The sequence below is a fragment of the Falco peregrinus genome, chromosome 2 (genome assembly GCF_023634155.1).
Source record: "Falco peregrinus isolate bFalPer1 chromosome 2, bFalPer1.pri, whole genome shotgun sequence".
Taxonomy (NCBI): Eukaryota; Metazoa; Chordata; class Aves; order Falconiformes; family Falconidae; genus Falco; species Falco peregrinus.
In genome coordinates, this window is record NC_073722.1 from 115,145,377 (window position 1) to 115,162,982 (window position 17,606).

A 17,606-nucleotide genomic window follows, 5' to 3' on the forward strand; every position below is an offset into this window, starting at 1 on the left:
GGTAACATATTATTGGCAAGATTTAAGTAATGTGAAAAGTTTAGAGGAGTACAGATAGTAATACCTACAGTTTGTATTTGTCAGGTTAAAATGTGTCAAGGATTCTTTGTTCTTTGCTGAATTATTTCCTGCAGTGCCTATACAGTGTTTCAGTACAGGTCTGCAGTGGTGGAATTATGTCTTTAAATATGTTCTGGGCACGGGAAGGAAGATACCCAGGTATCCAGGGAGGGTTTCCCCATGACTCTGTCGGCCTCAGAATCAGAAAAGTGTCATGGTACTACACTTCTAGATGTTGAGGTATCTTTGCGTGTGTGTGTGTTTTTAGAGGCAATCGGTAATTTGACATGCTAACAAATAGAACACCGTGTAAAAGTGAGTGGGATTCCATATGTTTAGGAAGAATATGTGAACAGCAAGGCGGGGAAAGCTGTAAAGCAGCATTCTGGTCACTGTGTGAGTAGGAGTGCAGTGTGAAGCTGGTATGCCTGGAGCAGCTAGTCCACAGTGGTTTAATGTCCTCTGTTTGCAGAGTTCCATCAGAAATCGTGTGCTGGCAAGTTGTGCTTAGGAAAGGAGAGCCCCAAAGAGCTCTGCACTGAAGGACAGCAGCAAGCGGAGTGATTGCTTGTTTCACCTAGCTGTGAGATTTGTCCATAGTAATTAGAGAGACCCCTGGAAGGGAGTTTATGATTCAGTGTAGGTAAATGATTGCACTAGGGAAGGGGGAAGACTGTATTTTTACAGTTACTTCTCTGTAGTTTTCTTCCTTCTTGACCTTGCTTACGGATGGTGGCAGCCAAGGATGCTGAAATCTTAAGCTAAAGCTGTCTGGAATCAGGCTGTATCTCACAATTAATGCCTGTAAGAGCTTTTAATTTGAATAGTTTATTACAGATACATTTTCCTTTTCAGGTATAATGGACAAGTACCAGGAGCAACCTCACTTGTTGGATCGCCACTTAGGTAGGAATATCTTCTTGAAAAAAATTTTGAATCAAAATCTTGAAAATATGTTAAACTAGAAGGTCCATATTTGCATTACAAGATTGCTGTGGCTGATATTACTCATTATATGACTACTGTCTCCCTCTCAATTCTTAGGAGTATGAGAAACTGTAAGCTAACTGCATGTCGTCTCACTTATTTTCCTCTCCTTTCATTAGAATGGATGATGAATTCATTGTTGGATATAGCACGAGACAAAGGATCTCCTCCCCCTCTAGTTCACCTGGCTTTTAAATTTCTTTACATCATTACAAAGGTAAGAAAACCCCAAATTTAACATTCTGTAACTGCAATGTTTTAAGTTTCCAATATTTTCTTTGCTGTTTAACTTCTAAATATGCCACATTTTCAAAAATAGTAAAATAAATAAACGTCTAAGTAATGCAATGAAATGTTTTAAACTGTACTGTGAAAGATTAGTTCTTTTTTTGTATGGTTTTCATGATAGCTTATGTTATTTAATGATCCAGAGTAGTAAAAATCAAGGTCTGACTGCAAAAAGAATTGCAGATGTTGAGATACTGAGCGACAAAACAGTCATAATGTTAAAAAAAGAGAGTAAAGTATGATGAAGAATTAGATGGACTATGGACTTTCCATCTGAGCATAAGAAAACGTTTTTTGGCTTTAAGGATTGAATACTGGGATAGATTGCTCAGAGAGGTTGTGGAGCCTCCACCCCTGCAGATACTGACTATCCTACAGACACGGTCCTGATCAGCCTGCTGTGGGTGGCCATGCTTTAGCAGGAGAGTTGGGACTAAAGAGTCTCCAGAGGTCTCTTGTTTTAAAGTTAAAGAATTATCATTCCATTAGTTCTTTCTGAAGGTATTTAACACTTTAATCCATATCCTTACTGTTCTTGCTACATGAGGGTCATACACAAGAAGCTCCTCAAAGGATCTTTTCTTCTTCCTCAGTACTTGACCATGCCAGATAGCTTACTACATTTTGAAACTTTTTTACAGGTGAGAGGGTACAAACTTTTCCTCCCACTGTTTCCTCATGAAGTAGTTGATCTACAGCCTGTTTTGGATCTGCTTGTAGACCAGAATCCAAAAGACTCTGAGGTGAGAACTTGCTGTGCTTTTTGTTTAACTTTTGTTTCTCCAGCAGAAAAAGCTGATGAACAGTATAAGAAAAAAGTCTGGAAAGAAATGTATAAAGCAGTGATACAACATCCTGCCCGGTGTTAACATCTGGATTTATTATGGAAGTCATCTTGTCAGAAAAGAGGTGTCTTTTTGAAAGGAGAGGTCTTAAGTTTTTCTTTCATGGGATATGTTCTAAGGATTTAGAAGTGATGGTGATAGAGGTGCAAGTAGAATCTTTATAACGACTTGTATAAGGGAACAAATGAATTGAAACAACAGTAATAAGAAAGGCTGCGAAAGATACTGAACTTCTAAAAGGAGTAACTGCAAAATTCTCTTCCTGCTATGCGTATCATTAACAGTCACAGTAATTTAGCTTGAAGTAATAAAAGTAAAATCACAGGAAACTGAGTATTTAGGTTTTACATATTTATTCCTATTTCTTAATGTAAAGAGGCCGTTTTTTAAACCTTTGAGTTTTGTCAAAGTTGGCACGAGAACTTCTATTTTGATGAGGAAATGAAGATGATAGTTACTTGTCTTTTTTTAATTTCATGAAGTGTTTTATTGTTACCCAGTCTCCCAACATCTGTCTTCAGATCTGTGAGGGGGTTTGGGTTTTTTTCTCCTTTTCATTTGAAAGGAGGGAGGTGAAGATTTGAGAAAATTGCACAATTATGGCAATAGGCATAAATCACTTGGATTTCTTCCTGTTGATAATATATTCCTGGATGTGGAAAACTTAACACAGGATTTCAGATATTTTTTTTTTACCTGTTTGTGATTTGAAAAACAGTGTGACACCACTTCATGCTGTTTCCTGATTTAAAGTTTTATTTGGCTGGGAATGTTCTGTGCAGGAATTCTGATTTGACAGATTATGTAAGCAAAGAATTTTTAAGCAGGGATTGAGATCATAGAATGGCTGGTGTTGGAAGGGATCCATAAGGATCATCGAGTCCAATTCCAAGATACTGTAGTTGATATATTTTTGAGTAAGGAAAAATAATTCCAGAAGGCTTTAATAAGGCTGAATTTTAAGAGAGATCATCATGTATTATAAGTAGCAGAAATCATGGATACGAAGACAATAATTGTATTGCTGCTCTAAATTAATTTTCTAATGAACGTCATCAATTCTGACCGCTTTGCTGTTGATGTAGTTGTACTGCTTTGAAAGTTCCTTCTTGTCTGTCTCTGAAAACACACCTGAAGTTGTTTCAGTAAACCCATGAAAGCAATACGTAAGAAATGAGGATGAAAATGTTTCTCTCATACTTGTGACTGGAGGCGAAAATGGGCTGCAGGAAGGAGAAACAAGGGAAATTGCAACAATCAGTTTTCCTTTGGGAAGAAAATAAACTTATCTGGATCTCAGGTCCAGAGGAGAGGGTCCGTTAATTTTGTTACAATTTTCCTTTTTGGAATCGCTTGTAGTTCTGTCTCTTGTGGTGTTTCAGAGCATTCAGGTTTGGAGTTTTCTCTTTTGTCATCTTACTTTGGAAATTCTTGGAGCTAGTGGATAGCTTGTGCTCCAGGTACTTTGTTGGAATATACTCCAGAAAACGGAGTACACATTTTGTTTTTCCATTTTTTTCCAGACTTGGGAAACTCGTTACATGCTTTTATTATGGCTCTCCATGATATGCTTGATTCCTTTTGATCTGGCCCGTTTTGATGGAAGTATAATTTCTGAGGAAGGGCATGCTCGTATGCCAACAATGGATCGCATACTTAAAATAGCAAAAGTAAGTATAATACATCTTGTCATACTTTCAAACCTGTGGTATTTTTCTTAGGCTTAATCTTTCAACATGTAATAAATTACTGTCTTTTCAGAATATTAAAGTCCATATTTTCTGTACCTAATCTCTAAAAAATTTCTCCATAGTTTTGGAATCTCAGCATGTTCTTTGCTGCTTTAGTGTCAGATGAGTGTTACTTGTTTTCCCTGAAGTAATATATTTTTTATGACTATCTGATATGAATGTGTGTCTTTGATTACATTAACAGCTTTTAGCATTTGAAAATACTACTATTTTTTTCTGCAAGCTAAGTTTGATGACTTATATAGGAAATTAGTGTTTGATCAGGGTGAGTAAGTAGCATTGGAAGCTATGACCGCATGAAGAATTTTCAACAGAGATAATGATGTTTCACTAGGCATAAGCCAAAGTGGCTAACTTGTCATGCCTTAGAATAAAACAACCCTCTCCCCCAAAATACCTGAACAGCTTAGGTATTTGACACTTGCAGCACATCAGTGGCTTATCACTTGCAGGCATGTAGTAGCACAAATATGACTGTAAGTTAAGGTTTCAGTAAAGGTAAACTTGCTTTGAAAGACACTTTAGAAGGGAGACTTTCTTGCCTGAGATATGGTTTGTTAAATGGGGATTTTAATTTTTTTTTAATCTTAAGCTCATTTTGTAATCATCATAATTACATAATTTATATACTCATAATGTTTGTCATTGTACATGAATATACTACCTAATATTTACAAAGTTATGTAGTTGTTAAATCTACATGTATGAATTCTTTTACAGTTAGTTTTCTTTTATCTTTAGTGTTACTTGGTTGTCAGTGATAAGGCTCGAGATGCAGCTGCTGTACTGGTTTCGAAGTAAGTCTCTTTTGTGCTTCTTGGCAGAAAAGAAAAAAATCTAGCTCCCATTTCTCCTGCCATTTTTTAGTCTGACATACTACTAATGATAGTTTTGGGAGGACTGGAAGTTGCCAACTGTATGTGGGATGTTAAACTTGCTTGAATCAGATCCAGTAGTGTGTTCATATTGAAAATACTGTATTTTCTTCTGCTTGCTAGAGAAACAGTATCCATCACAAGTGATACAGGTCTTCACTCTTATCAGGATGCTGTTCAGGTTGCCTTCTAGGGACCCGTTTGTGCTACAGAGTTTTGGAAAGATACAGTTATTTACCTTGCTCCTGATTTTTGCAGTGTGTTGCACAGTAAACAGAGAATTGGTATCTAATATTAATGGCTTGATGTTTCCTAACAGTATTTCAGTTATGTAATAGGAAATAGTAATGCTAGAATTTATTTGCTTAATTTCACTCTTGTAATTTTCTTCATCTCTCCTCCAGAAAACAATCTGTTTTCTTAGGTTTATTGTTATCAAGTAATTCATCAAATGAAACAGGTGTAGGATAATGGAACTTTCTAAATTCCATTGTTTTACATGGTTGGTGTTCAGACACTGAGCAATTTGTGACAGAGGTGCATTTGTTCTGGCATTTTTTGCATCACTTCAGTAATACTGATGCTAGGGTTGTTTATAAATTTGAAATAACGAACTTCTGTATCTCTTCTTTCTTCTCTTAGTGCGTTTCTGGAGATTGTAGTTTATTTTCATATGCATCACAAGTGAAACCAAAGACCGTAAACTGTGCTAGTACACATGTATCTTCTTTTTCCGATATATATTACAGTACATATTCCAATATATTCTAGTGGAAGAGGGCTTTAGTCAGCTCAGTTTGTCATTTTGGTTTTTCTTTTTTTTTTCTTTTTAAAGCAGGCAACCCCCTGAATCTTTATGCTTGCATATACTATATCTACACTAGAGGGCTCTGCCAACGTAGTTTTGAGAAGCAGATGCTCTGTAGGGTAAGGAAGATGAAATGATGATAGGGGATGCGGGTAGCTTTCTGAACAATAGAATCAGTGTTAAATGTTTTTCTCTGGATCAAGGCACAAAATCTGTGGGATGACTTGTATCAAAATAGTTGTTAAATGTAACATTTACTGGAGCAGATCCTAACTGTCTTTTTGGGAAATAACTCTGTACTTACTTAAAAATTATTCTGACCTTCAGTCACAGGACTCAATGCTTTAGAAATTTGTATTTAGTGAGTATAATGCTACAGTTCTGAATCAGATGACAAAACAAACACTTTTTTTGTTTTACAACTGACAGTGTCATGTGGAACATTCATGAAGGAGCTGAGAACAGAATCATAGCTCTCTGGTGACTAGTCCTGTACTTTTCTGATTTCTTTTGAAATATTTCAGAGCAAAATCTAAGTGAATACATGAATCATTTGAATAGTCTTTAATAATCTTGCATGTTACATATTTCTATGTGAGAGAATGTAGGTTTGTCTCCTTATCCTAATTAGTTTTTGCAGGCATTTTGGAAGTGATAATTGGAAGTTGCTTTTCATGTATCTGCATTAGTAATCTGCCTTGTCACAAGTTGATGGAAGCAGAGGATTTAAGGTGAACGTGTGACATAGAATGATTTACTCTTGAGCATTCATATGTGTCTGAATGTGCCCTTTATCTTCTTTGCTTTCTAAAATCCCAGAAAAATACCCTAATCAACCAACTGTGGTAGGCTTTTGAAGGTACATCCAGTATTTGGAAGCCTTCTCAAGTAAGGATGACAGTAATTTAAAAAGATGCTTTCATCACGTTATACTAATTGAATTTGCACTTCATTTGCACTCCAGGGTATCTGCATAACTAAATTACTAGTGGAAGCGTGTATATAGTAATGTGATTGACTACAGCATTGCATTCAGCAAAACCTTGTGTTCATGCAGTGCTCACCCCTGGATTTCAGGGGGATTTCATAAGTGCCTTGCATCCTAATGCAGGGTACTATGCAGGTGTGTTATTAGCAGTTGTGTTATGTTCTTTTCACCTCCATTTTATTGGCTGAACTAGTTTTTATTAAAAGTATGTATTCATAATAAGGTGATAGAATACATTAAGCTGGTTTTAGTAGCAGCTGCGTCAAGCTGTGTAAGGCTGTAATGGGAGCAAAATTATTATTTAGTGTACTTACAGTTATTTAGTTTATTATGAAAACATATTTTCAAAATAGCTTAATGATTAAAACACTTCACCAGGAATTAGAGGATCTGGGTCCAAGGCCTCATGGCCTTGATGCACTTGAATTCACTGCTTTCACATCCCAAACCAGTTCTTCAATGAACGAACGTAGTTCTTCTGAGATGAGGTCACTGTTTCATCTTCTTGAAGTTAGACTGTTAGATAGGCAGGAACACAGAAGTCCCGGGACAGACAGAGAGATAAGATACAGGAGTCTAAGTCTGTAACATGCTGAGTCGGAAACTCCCTGGGGAGGAAGAGGAAGTCTGGATTCTGGTTCCTGCTCTAAGGAGTTTTTGAATTTCAAGTGAAGTTTAGAAATGCCAAGACCCAAGACATCCTGTTTTCCAAAGTAATTTACTTTTCATAGGGCAAAGGAGCTGGAGTTTGATTCATGAATTCTCTTTTCTGTCTGTTCAGTGACTTGGTTGCAGTAGGAGGAGATGAGGCTTATCCTTATCTTGTTTCTAGTCTGGAGGTTAGGGCACTCCTTTGAGAAGGTAAGGTTTAAACTCCTTTGGGCTGAGAAAGGCTCTAGGAACCAGTTCATCTGCTTCACAGGTTACTTCCCTTCCCTGCGCTATTGTGCAAAAGGCAGCTTTCTCCTTGCTGCTCTGTTATAAACCAAACCACCCCTCCCCAAATCCTCATTGTTCTGTTGCTGAGCACAATAGATAACGACTTTGAAGGCAATTCAGGTGATCGTATGTCTGCTCGCAGTTTCCTGTGTTGACTGTATTTAATATTCCTTGTTAGCTAGCGCTTGGTACAGTTACCCATTGAACGTGTAGATGTATAAAGTAACCTGATACAGGCTCAGCGTGCATCCTTCTTTAAGCGCTATGAATTGTACTTTGTGGGCTTTCCCATGTACCTTGTTTCCTTTGATTGCACTGAGAACAAAGTTTCTTAATTTAGCCTGAATCTCTGCTGCAGCAGGCCCCTGATTGTTAGGTGCTGAGAATACTAAATTGGATAAGAGAAGCAGGTGCCCTATCTGGAGCTTGGCTGGCACTGATGGTGGCTGCGTATAGTTTTATGGAAGTAAAGTAGTGAACCTCTTTGGCTTTGAGATGGGTAAAAATGCATCCCTCATCCCATCCATTGTGTTAAATAACAGGTGTTTGACCTTTTTAAATATTTAAAAAAAAAAAAAAAAAGCACCCTGATGATTACACTTTACGGGCCTGGCTGATAACAGTGCAGTAGGGACCAACTGTTGATTTGCACCGGTTTTCAGATTTGCAGAATAGCTGTTCTTAGTGAGAGAGGTGGAGAATCTTGTACTTATTTCAGCTTTTTTTGCTAATTCTAATGGAAATACTTTTTACATGGGACCTTTGGAAACTTTGTTGCTTTACAATTAGGATGACAAATCTCTAGAATCCAAATTTATATATTGTTTTGAAGTGGAAGTGAAATTCTGGGTCAGAGCCTTGCACAGAAACAGAAAGGCTAAACATATGATGGTTTGAATTCTTCTCACCCTCAGTGATCTAGGAAAATATCAGTTAGAGAATTGTTTTTAGGAACTGCAACTAGTTTGGATAGCAGGAAAAATTAGTTTTCATTGAGTCATAATGTTAGTAACTGAAGTGTTTTGGTTTTTTTCTGTCACAGATTTATTGTCCGCCCTGATGTCAGGCAAAAAAGGATGGCAGACTTCCTGGACTGGACACTTTCGATGTTATCTAAATCCTCCTTCCAGACCATGGAGGGGACTGTTGTTACGAATGGCATGCTCCAGGCCCTGGTAAATATTGTTTTTCCTTTAAAAGATAGATAATTGCATTTATGATCTGCTATGGTAGACCTTTAATAGCAAATGCACAGAGATGTTCCTGTTCATTAAAAAAGGATAAGATAATACACAGCTAGAATTTCTTCCACAACAGTTTTGAAGATGTAACTTCCTGTGCATGTATATTTTCTTTAAGTATTATTGTCATCACCGAATGCAAATGAAGTTGCCAGCATAGATACTGATAAATAACTCTCAAAAATGCTTTAAAATATCTGATTGTGCATCAGTAGTCATTTCATAATTCACTTTGGGTTGGTTTTGCTTGATTTTTTTTTTTTTTTTCCCTTCTGCTTTGAACTAAACCCTTGAAATAAATTAAGAAATTGGAACTGTACAAAATGAAGAGGCTGGGCTTCTGAAACTGTAGTGGTCTTTCCTAGACTTTACAGAATTGGTAACCAAAATGCAAGTGATTCTTGAAAGTTGCATCCATTCTTCTTCAACTGAAATATTGTTCTCATTAGTTTTAATAAGGCATACTAAACTTGTTAGACAGTGTCCTCCAATAGTCTGAAAAAATGCACCGTTTCCCATGTTTTTGCTTGCTAATCTGAGTAAGTTTTTTGTTAATGCTCCTTACCTTGTGGAGTAGCAATAGTTTATGACTCAAAAGATCTGAATTCTTAGTTTGGATTTTAAAATTTATATACTATGCATGGAAAAAAATCTGTAATACCTGAACCACTACTATATGATAGCACTCCTCTTGTACATTATAAGAATATCTTTTTATAAAAGCTTTCTTGCAATTTTACACCCTTAAAAGTGTTGGTGTGCATTTTGAAATACCGGAATAACAGTTTTTGTATCTGTTCCACTTACTGATGTCCAAATGTACTTGTGTGGAACGGGACAGTTTGTGTGGCTGGGTGGAGTCGGTCCTTCTTGTTTTTGTTGTTGACCAGAGTTGAGGTAGTGCAAGCAAAGAAAGATGACATGCTTTTTTACAGTCTTTGCACAGGTTTAAGGATTTGCTGGTGTTTGTATGAGTTTCTGTAATTTGCATAAATTTGCAGCTTTTTTAAAATAATTGCTATGAGGACTTGTATGCCGTACGTTACTAAACATCAAAGCAAAGTTCTGGAACAAGTGTGTGTGGTGTGTGGTTTTTGTTTTGTGTGGGGTTTTTTCCATTTTTTTTTTTTTTTTTTTTTTTTCTCCCCTCTAGCAGCTCTTCCAAATCAGAAGATATAAGAAATAATCTATATTTAGAATAACTTAGGACTTGCTGTTTAAGCAGGAGGAAGCAATATTTGTATGCATTGCAGTATGTTTCAAAAGACAGAATGATGTTTCATCATTTTATTGTCAGATCTGGAAAGGGAGACTGACTGCCATTCTGCATGCATGATGAGACCTGTAGGATGTATAATACATTAGTGTTTTGTCATAATTCCTTTGAGTTTGGCTTTGGCTCTATCCACCTGTTCATTAGTGCATACTAAGCGAAACAGGTGAATACTTAACAAGTAGAATCGAAACTAGAACGTGATACAATATACCTGGAAGCAGAAGCCTGCCTTCTTGCATTTATATGATTTCTTTTCTCCTCTGTGAGGTAGGAGAAGGTATTTATCAGCCCAGTGTTATTTGTGTCCTACAGCTCGTAACACCTGTTGCAGTTGGTAGGTATGAGCAGACTGAATTTTTAAAGTCTTCTTGTGTTCAGTCTTCAATTTTTAGTTTCAGTTACTACAATGAATTATATCATTAGGGAATAAAGATTTCCAGAATGATACATATGTAGGTATGTGTATACAGACATACATAAGTGGCATAGGAAATATTTATTTCAAGAGTTTAATATTAATAATTTTGTAACACAGTTGTAACAACAGAATGTTATTAAACCAAAAATATCTGCTGAAAATAAAAGCAGTCTTTAAAACAAGTTTACATGTAACATTTTCTCTGAAACAGCCAAGATTCTAGCAGTCTGTACATAAACATAATAAACAATTGCTAAGTGTGTAAAGCAGAACACATCCTATGAGAGACAACTAAAACTTGTGTCAGCAAGCTCAAAATTCTTTGCCCTTGGATTCCTCCAGCAATTTGTTACTTCAGGAGTCAAACTGTAGTTGCCTGGCCATTTCTCACTGAACAAGCAGGAGAAAAAAAGACCATTTTTCAGTGTCCAGGCAGTACAGCAAGGCAGCTTTTGGGAAAGCGGCAGGTTTCGGGGATGTAACCCACCAGGGTGGGGATAAAAAAATCTTTCACTTCATCAGATCAGTTTAGGGCTGCCCCCTAACAGTGGATTTCAGTCAGGTTATGGTACTATACTGCTTATGGTCTGCATTTAGGAAATAGCTTGTAGTGAAATTGGCATGGCAAAACTGCTTGAAAAAGACGTGAAACTCTTGCATTTCAATGAACTGAAACTGCAAGTTAGGTACACGATGAGTGCTTCGACGTTGCTGCACTTTGATCTGCCTCTTCGTGGCCTTAAGTCTTGGTGATTAGGTATGCTACTGTTTAATCTAACTCAGCGTTATGTGTAGAACAAGTACTACTGTTTCATGGTTCTTGTTGAAACACGCAGCCTGCATTACATATTTTAATTCCACTGATGCTTTTTTCTTTTTTTTCTTTACACCTGTCGTCAGTAATATATCATTTCACAACAGGTGTGCACTAGCAAGAATCTTTCCTTACAGTATTTCAGATTTGGTTTTTAAAACTGCCCTCTTTTGTTGCAACTAACGTTGCAGTATTGAATTAAATTCACTTTTATGCTTGGATACTTTGTATATCTGAAGGATTATAAATGTTGGATTAATTAGAAATTACTACATTTTTTTATACATTTGTTTACTTGAAGGAAACTTCTAACCTGTTTCAAGAATCTGCATTTTAAATTCTCTTGGTCTGGAGGTTTGCTTTTAAACCTGCCATTATATCAAACAGCTTTTTAGTTATTGCTGCAGGGTGTAGCACTCCCAGTTCTTGCGTGACAGAGATGTCATCATGTTGAGGTAGCCTTGGGCATTGAAACTTATTAAACCTTATTTGTTTTATAAGTGATTCAGTATACAAGTGTGAGTAATAATTAAAAAAAATAAAACGCCCTACACAGTGATCTGATGAAACTCGAGAGTCTTAAGAACAGGGCATTTCCCTGAGCTGTCTCTAATGCAAAAGTTATTTAGCAATAGCTACATGCTTATGTAAATTTTGCTTCAGGGAAGAAAGAACTCTCTAAGTCTATTCTTTCAGACCCAGAGGCACAAAAATAGATTATTTCCAAACAGAATGTTTCCCAAGTCTCAATATTTTTGGCATTCTCGAAGAATTAGAGATGCTAGGATTGTCTGTTGGCGTTATTTTTTTAAAAAGGTGTTGTTGCTTAGTGGTTTTGTGATAAAGGTATAAAAAAAGCAGTGTTGATGTAAGAAGAAGAAAAAAATTCTTACGTCTGCAGGTACCAAGGGCACTGACCTCTTTCGGGTTATCCTGTATCTCCTCTCTGCATGGCCACAGAGTATTCTAATGTGGCCTTGTCTGATACTTCCCAGTTCTTTCCTTCTCACCAGAAGTACCGTGGTTAGTTGAGGGTTCAGAAGTTCTGTTACAGTAAGACAGGTCATTTTTCCTGTTAGCATATAGTGCTGTCTCAAGCTGCTATTATTATTTTTTTTTCTTCTAAGTATTTAAAATCTGGGGTTTTGGATAATCTTGTTAAGATAGAAAGGAGCTGTTTCTGTTGGATCTCTGTGTGTTAGTCTAAACTTCTTAGACTTTCAGCTGATAATTTAACTGAAGATCTCATGAAAACTGAACTCCTTTTGCCACCCATTTAACTGGGCTCTGTGTGGAGGTTTGACCTGGCAGATACATGTGACCCACAAAGGAGTACTATTTGCGTTGAAGACACAGTAAGAACAAGGGATTTAACTGATCTGTTTTACCATTAGCTGCACATACGATGCATTAAATATTCTCTGCTTCGCAGTGAACTTACTCTGACAGCACGTCCTCCCTCCCCTTGTTTACCTCCCCACATCTGGCCTGGAGGCAGGGATGGCTGATAGCTTTGCCTGGGCCTGGATATTGTGTGACTACTAGGGGGTGCTCCAGAGTAATGAAAGATACCATTTTCTGCTCTTCCCACAGAGCTGAAATTATCCTCCCCGATCCCTGACTGGGCTGGTTACAACCAGGGGATAGATTCAGAGTTGTGTCTCCTGCTCGGCAGGAAGATACACTTGCTACCAAACAGTCAGGCCACCCTTAATGGTGATTTGTATAGCTTGGGGAACATGTCCTGGAGATGATCCCGATTGATACATCTCATGAAGGTCGGGCCTAAACTGGGTTATGCAGACAATTGGAAGGTGTGGTGTGTTTCTTCTGTGATTACTAAGAAACTAGGCTTTGTTTTCCTTGCACCATGCTATTTCTAAAGCAAAACCAGACTTGACAGTCGTCATTGCTTGCACACCACTGATTTTCTCTAATTTGTAGGTGGCTTAATTATTTATAAGAGATGGAGTCACATACTTTTCAACAGTTCAACAGGTTGGGTAACTTGTTGTATGCTGTATGTCCTCATTAAAGTGAAGAGACCATGGCGTAACTTTGATTGCCTGGATACTCTTAACAGGCAGGCTCCTTACTTTCAGTATGGTTAGTTGCTGACACTAAAACGTCTATGCAGGTGGCAAACCAAGCTTATTAATTATTTTGTTTGTATCAGATTTTTTGAAATGGTGTGCCTTGGATGTTTTTCTTCCTTCAAGGCAGGAAGTTTAAGCTGCATATTGTAATGGCGATTCATCCTTTTTTCTCTTCTAGGTTTTTTTTTTCCAGGTTTTCTGTTCATGCATCATGTACTTTTCAGTATAACCCCTGTAAGCTCTAGGTTTGCAAGGTTTTTCTGAGACAGCAGCTTTGCCTTACATGTGTGACTGTTTGTAGCATGTGCTGGAAGAAGTTATGTACCCTTTCCCCCTTCCACTACCCCAAAGGCCAACATCAGTTAGTCCTCTTTTATTTCCTGTGGACAATATAGCTACCAAGCTTAAAGGTTTGGGAAATTTTGGCTTGGGAATGCTTTTGCATGCTTTGACTCATAAAGAAGTAATGAAAACTTCTTTTCTTGACTTCTCTACAATTGGAGAAAAACCCCAGATACTGGATTTCCTGCTGTGTTGAATACCTGTAGAGTAGTTCTCAACAGTTCGACTATTACCCATTTACTTCTGTAAAAATAGTTTTAAAATGGCTGTTGAACTTTTCTTTGATACAGAGAAATACCTGGTGGATCACTTGCTGAAACACAGTCGTCTGGTAGAGGGTTGTATCTGACCTGCAATGTATATTTTTGTGCAAATAGAGCTTTCTTTCCTTTCAGACATTTGGCATTTGCAGCTGTGTTCATTCCAAAATCAGTAGGTAATGTATTTTATTGAACAAAACCTATGTAAATATTAAGGCAAATTTTTAGTTATTAATTTAAACACAGTAGATACAGTGTTCTTTGGTTAATTTTTACTTCCCCTAAAAACTTGTGTTGATAAAATAAAATCCCTTAATCCATCTCAATTGGTTTACAGCAGTTGCTGTGATGATTTTAACATCTGAAAGGATATTACAAATCCTTGCATTCTGTTTGAGAACAGATGTTCTGTGTTGAACATTAGATACCAAACCAGCTTATTTTAAGTACACAGTGAAACTGCTGTAGGGAAACGGTGTATGTTTCACTTTTTTGTTTGGAAAATAATAGAAATGGTTGTGAAATGGAATCTGTCAAGTTCACTGTTCTAAGTGGATTCATAGGTGTGTGAGGCTGTTTTCTTGCTTTTTTCTAGAAAAGCATTAAAGTTTTCTTGTGTAATATTTGAAGAGTTTTGTCGTTTCCTGGTGGTGTCTTGGTTAATTTCTTCCCACATCTTGCTTCGAGGTGGTACCTTCTAGTTACGTTTTTCCTGAGTAGTCAGAACTGAATTCAAATTTGGCCTTAAGGATGTGAAAACTCATGGAGAAACTTGTAGAAAGGTGCCAAATTTAGGAACCACATAAGACTGAAAACATGTAGTTGTTCTGAGGAGTCTATTGCAGGAGCTCCTGGGCAGTATTCTGAGAAGTGTGAGTGTAGATATCCAAATGCATTTGTCCAGGAGCATTCCCAAGGGTATATTTAAAAAGCTGTTTCTTTACATTATCGCTGCTTCAGGCATTATACTGTGTTTTGTTTGAATATGCTTGAATATAATCCTAATAATTTAGAGGCCACCTGTGTGTGTGTTTGCTCTTAACTGGTCTTTTATACAGAAAGAAGTAATTGTGAAGATGAGGCACTGCAGAAATGCTGTAGTGTCTCCTAGCATCTGCTACAAACTCGCAAACTTTGTGAAGAAACCATTTGATAGATTTTTTTAAAGCAGAACACAGGAAAAAAGTGATGAAGAGAGGAGCTTCTGCATGTTTCAGCAGAGGTAGAAAAACTTTAGAGGTCCTGTAGATTTGTCAATTATACCAAAGGTTTGCAGATTTTCTGTCATCCTTTCTTCAGGCTTTATAATACAACCAGATTTGTTGTATGTTAGTTGGAAATATTTTTGTTTTGGATACTGATATGGTATATTGATAAAAGCTATGCTGTATTTATACTGTTTGTGTTGGTAGTTATTTCTGTTAGCTGTTCTTCTGAGTCTGAAGCACTTCTGTAGCATTACTGAAGTAAGCCTTACAATTGCCTAGTTACTCATGAAAGCATTAAAAATCTTAAATAATCCAATATTTATTATGAAACTTTCCTATACAGTTTGTAGTATGGCTGATCAGAAGTGCTAATTTAGGATCCTAAAATGCACTTTAGTAACAAAACAAAATAGAATGGGTACATAGCCTAAAGGTGTTTTTATTGCCTTTGTTGCTCTTAACCACACCTGCAGTATGGGAGGCATGTGTGTGTTTGGTATGTGTGAGAAAGTACATATTTTTAAGGTAAGTCTGTTCTTGTTCAACTCCTAGGCATATTTATTAAGGAAGATTTTTTTTTTTTTTTCTGGTGGATGACAAAGAAAAATAAGCAACTGAACACAGTAGTTTTGAACCATACTAAGTGAACTGGGGAAACTTTCCATGTGTAACAATTTTGTCAGGTGTTAGTAGTCCATTGGTTTCACTGTAGTGCTTGGGTCTTCATCTTACTGGGCTATTTGGTTGTATATAAAATTGTTTTGGAAACTTTTTGCTCTTTGCTTCTTTAAATCCCTCATCTCAGGAATTAAAGTTTGCCTGTTGGAGGTATGTTTGTAGCAGATTTGCACTCAGAGATTTCTGTAACTGGTTTTGTTTAATATGGAGTTCTCAAAAGCTGTTGGAGAAACAGAGTAAAATACTCAGTAGTTGAGCCTGTACTGCGTCCTGTCTGTCAGTGTGCGGTTACTACTAATAACAGCTTGCTCACATGTGTCTGCCTGTCCTGCTTCTCAGCGATGACCAAAGGGTTGGTGTGTACTGTGCGCTGGGGTGTCCAAGTCATGATCAAGGCTTGTTCAGTTTGGGGCATTCAGTGTCAGGAATCCCAAAGAGGATACAGCGTTCTCCTGGTTCTTCTACCTTTATTCACGTTCTACACATTCTGCTTCACTTTTTAGAGGTTCAAAGCAACGTGAGCTGTTGGAGATAATAGCTGCTGTGGTTGCACCTGCATTGAGCTTGTGTGACCAAGCACTGAGCTGGGTGGTTCAGAGGCTGAGCTGGCTAAAAACTAGTGGCTTTTTTCCCCCCTTTTTCCCTTCCTTTCTTGCACTCTCTTCTTTTTGCGTTCCCTGCCCGCCCCCCTCCCTTCTCTCTTGAGTTTTTTTTGGCCAACTTGGCTCCCTGAATTTGTGGCCTGTGTGATTGTATGGATGGGAGGAGAGCGCTGCGTTTACAGTATCCTTACTTTACAAAGTAGTAAAACTGCAAACTGCTCCCTAAGATTCTTTTCATTCTATGCTATTTAAATTATTAAACACTAAAGATTATTGCAAGAACATTAAAAGTCATTTTAGAATTACATGCTTGATATATTGTCTCTTAGACTCTTTATATTTTCATGTCTCTTTTCCCTATTTTAATTGTAGGCACAGTTATTTAAACATGGCAAAAGAGAAGATTGTTTACCATATGGTAAGTTTGTAATATCCTGATTTCTGTCTCTAAAGCCATTCCAATAAAAAAAAAAAAAGAAAGAAAGATTAAACTGATGACAAGTGGTACTGTAAAGAATGAAATCAACAGGGAAGTTAGAAAGCATGCAAAATGAGGGGGGGGGGGAAAAGAAGAGATGACAGTGAGGGAGGAGCAGACACCACTGGGGAATGCTGTGTTTGAACAGCTTACCAAAGAATTTGGCAGGTGATCCCATTGGCTATTGCTGTAATACAGGAGCTGAACACAGAACACACAAACTGTAAGATGTAGAAAATATTTTTTAAAACTCATTAGAACAGGAACTGGTTCTATAGATGTTACTGCTGAAAATTTTGCAGAAAATCTTCAAGTTTTAACATAAGCACCCAAGTATCAATAACCTGCTGTGTAGATGACCCAGCTGGAATCGTGTAGTGATGCTGTCAAAATGAAAAAGCTTTTAGTGGAAAGAGATTATAATGGATGCAATTAGGGATAGACAGGTACCCAAAAGGAGAGCAAGGAAGTTTCTGAACAGTGTAGCTGCATGCTGGAATTACATTCATCTCATGGTGAACCCTGGAATATGGTCAAGACTGTCTGCAAAATACTAGTTTGTTTTTTATTGATAGCATTAAAGAGAGGTAGGGAAGGATGGTGGCTAATGACAAAACACAGCAAAAGACCTTGTCCGTTTTATGCAGTGTAT

At 37.2% G+C, this 17,606-nt stretch overlaps 1 protein-coding gene across 1 annotated transcript in view; it reads left to right on the top strand.

The window, feature by feature from the left end:
* TBCD (tubulin folding cofactor D) overlaps positions 1-17,606 on the top strand; it is a 129,500-nt gene that overhangs the window by 2,847 nt on the left and 109,047 nt on the right. Inside the window, exons 3-9 of the mRNA XM_055794773.1 lie at positions 916-966; positions 1,167-1,264; positions 1,977-2,078; positions 3,704-3,850; positions 4,673-4,728; positions 8,584-8,716; positions 16,849-16,894. Of these exons, the coding sequence (XP_055650748.1) occupies positions 916-966; positions 1,167-1,264; positions 1,977-2,078; positions 3,704-3,850; positions 4,673-4,728; positions 8,584-8,716; positions 16,849-16,894 (633 nt within the window). The remainder of the gene's footprint in view (positions 1-915; positions 967-1,166; positions 1,265-1,976; positions 2,079-3,703; positions 3,851-4,672; positions 4,729-8,583; positions 8,717-16,848; positions 16,895-17,606) is intronic.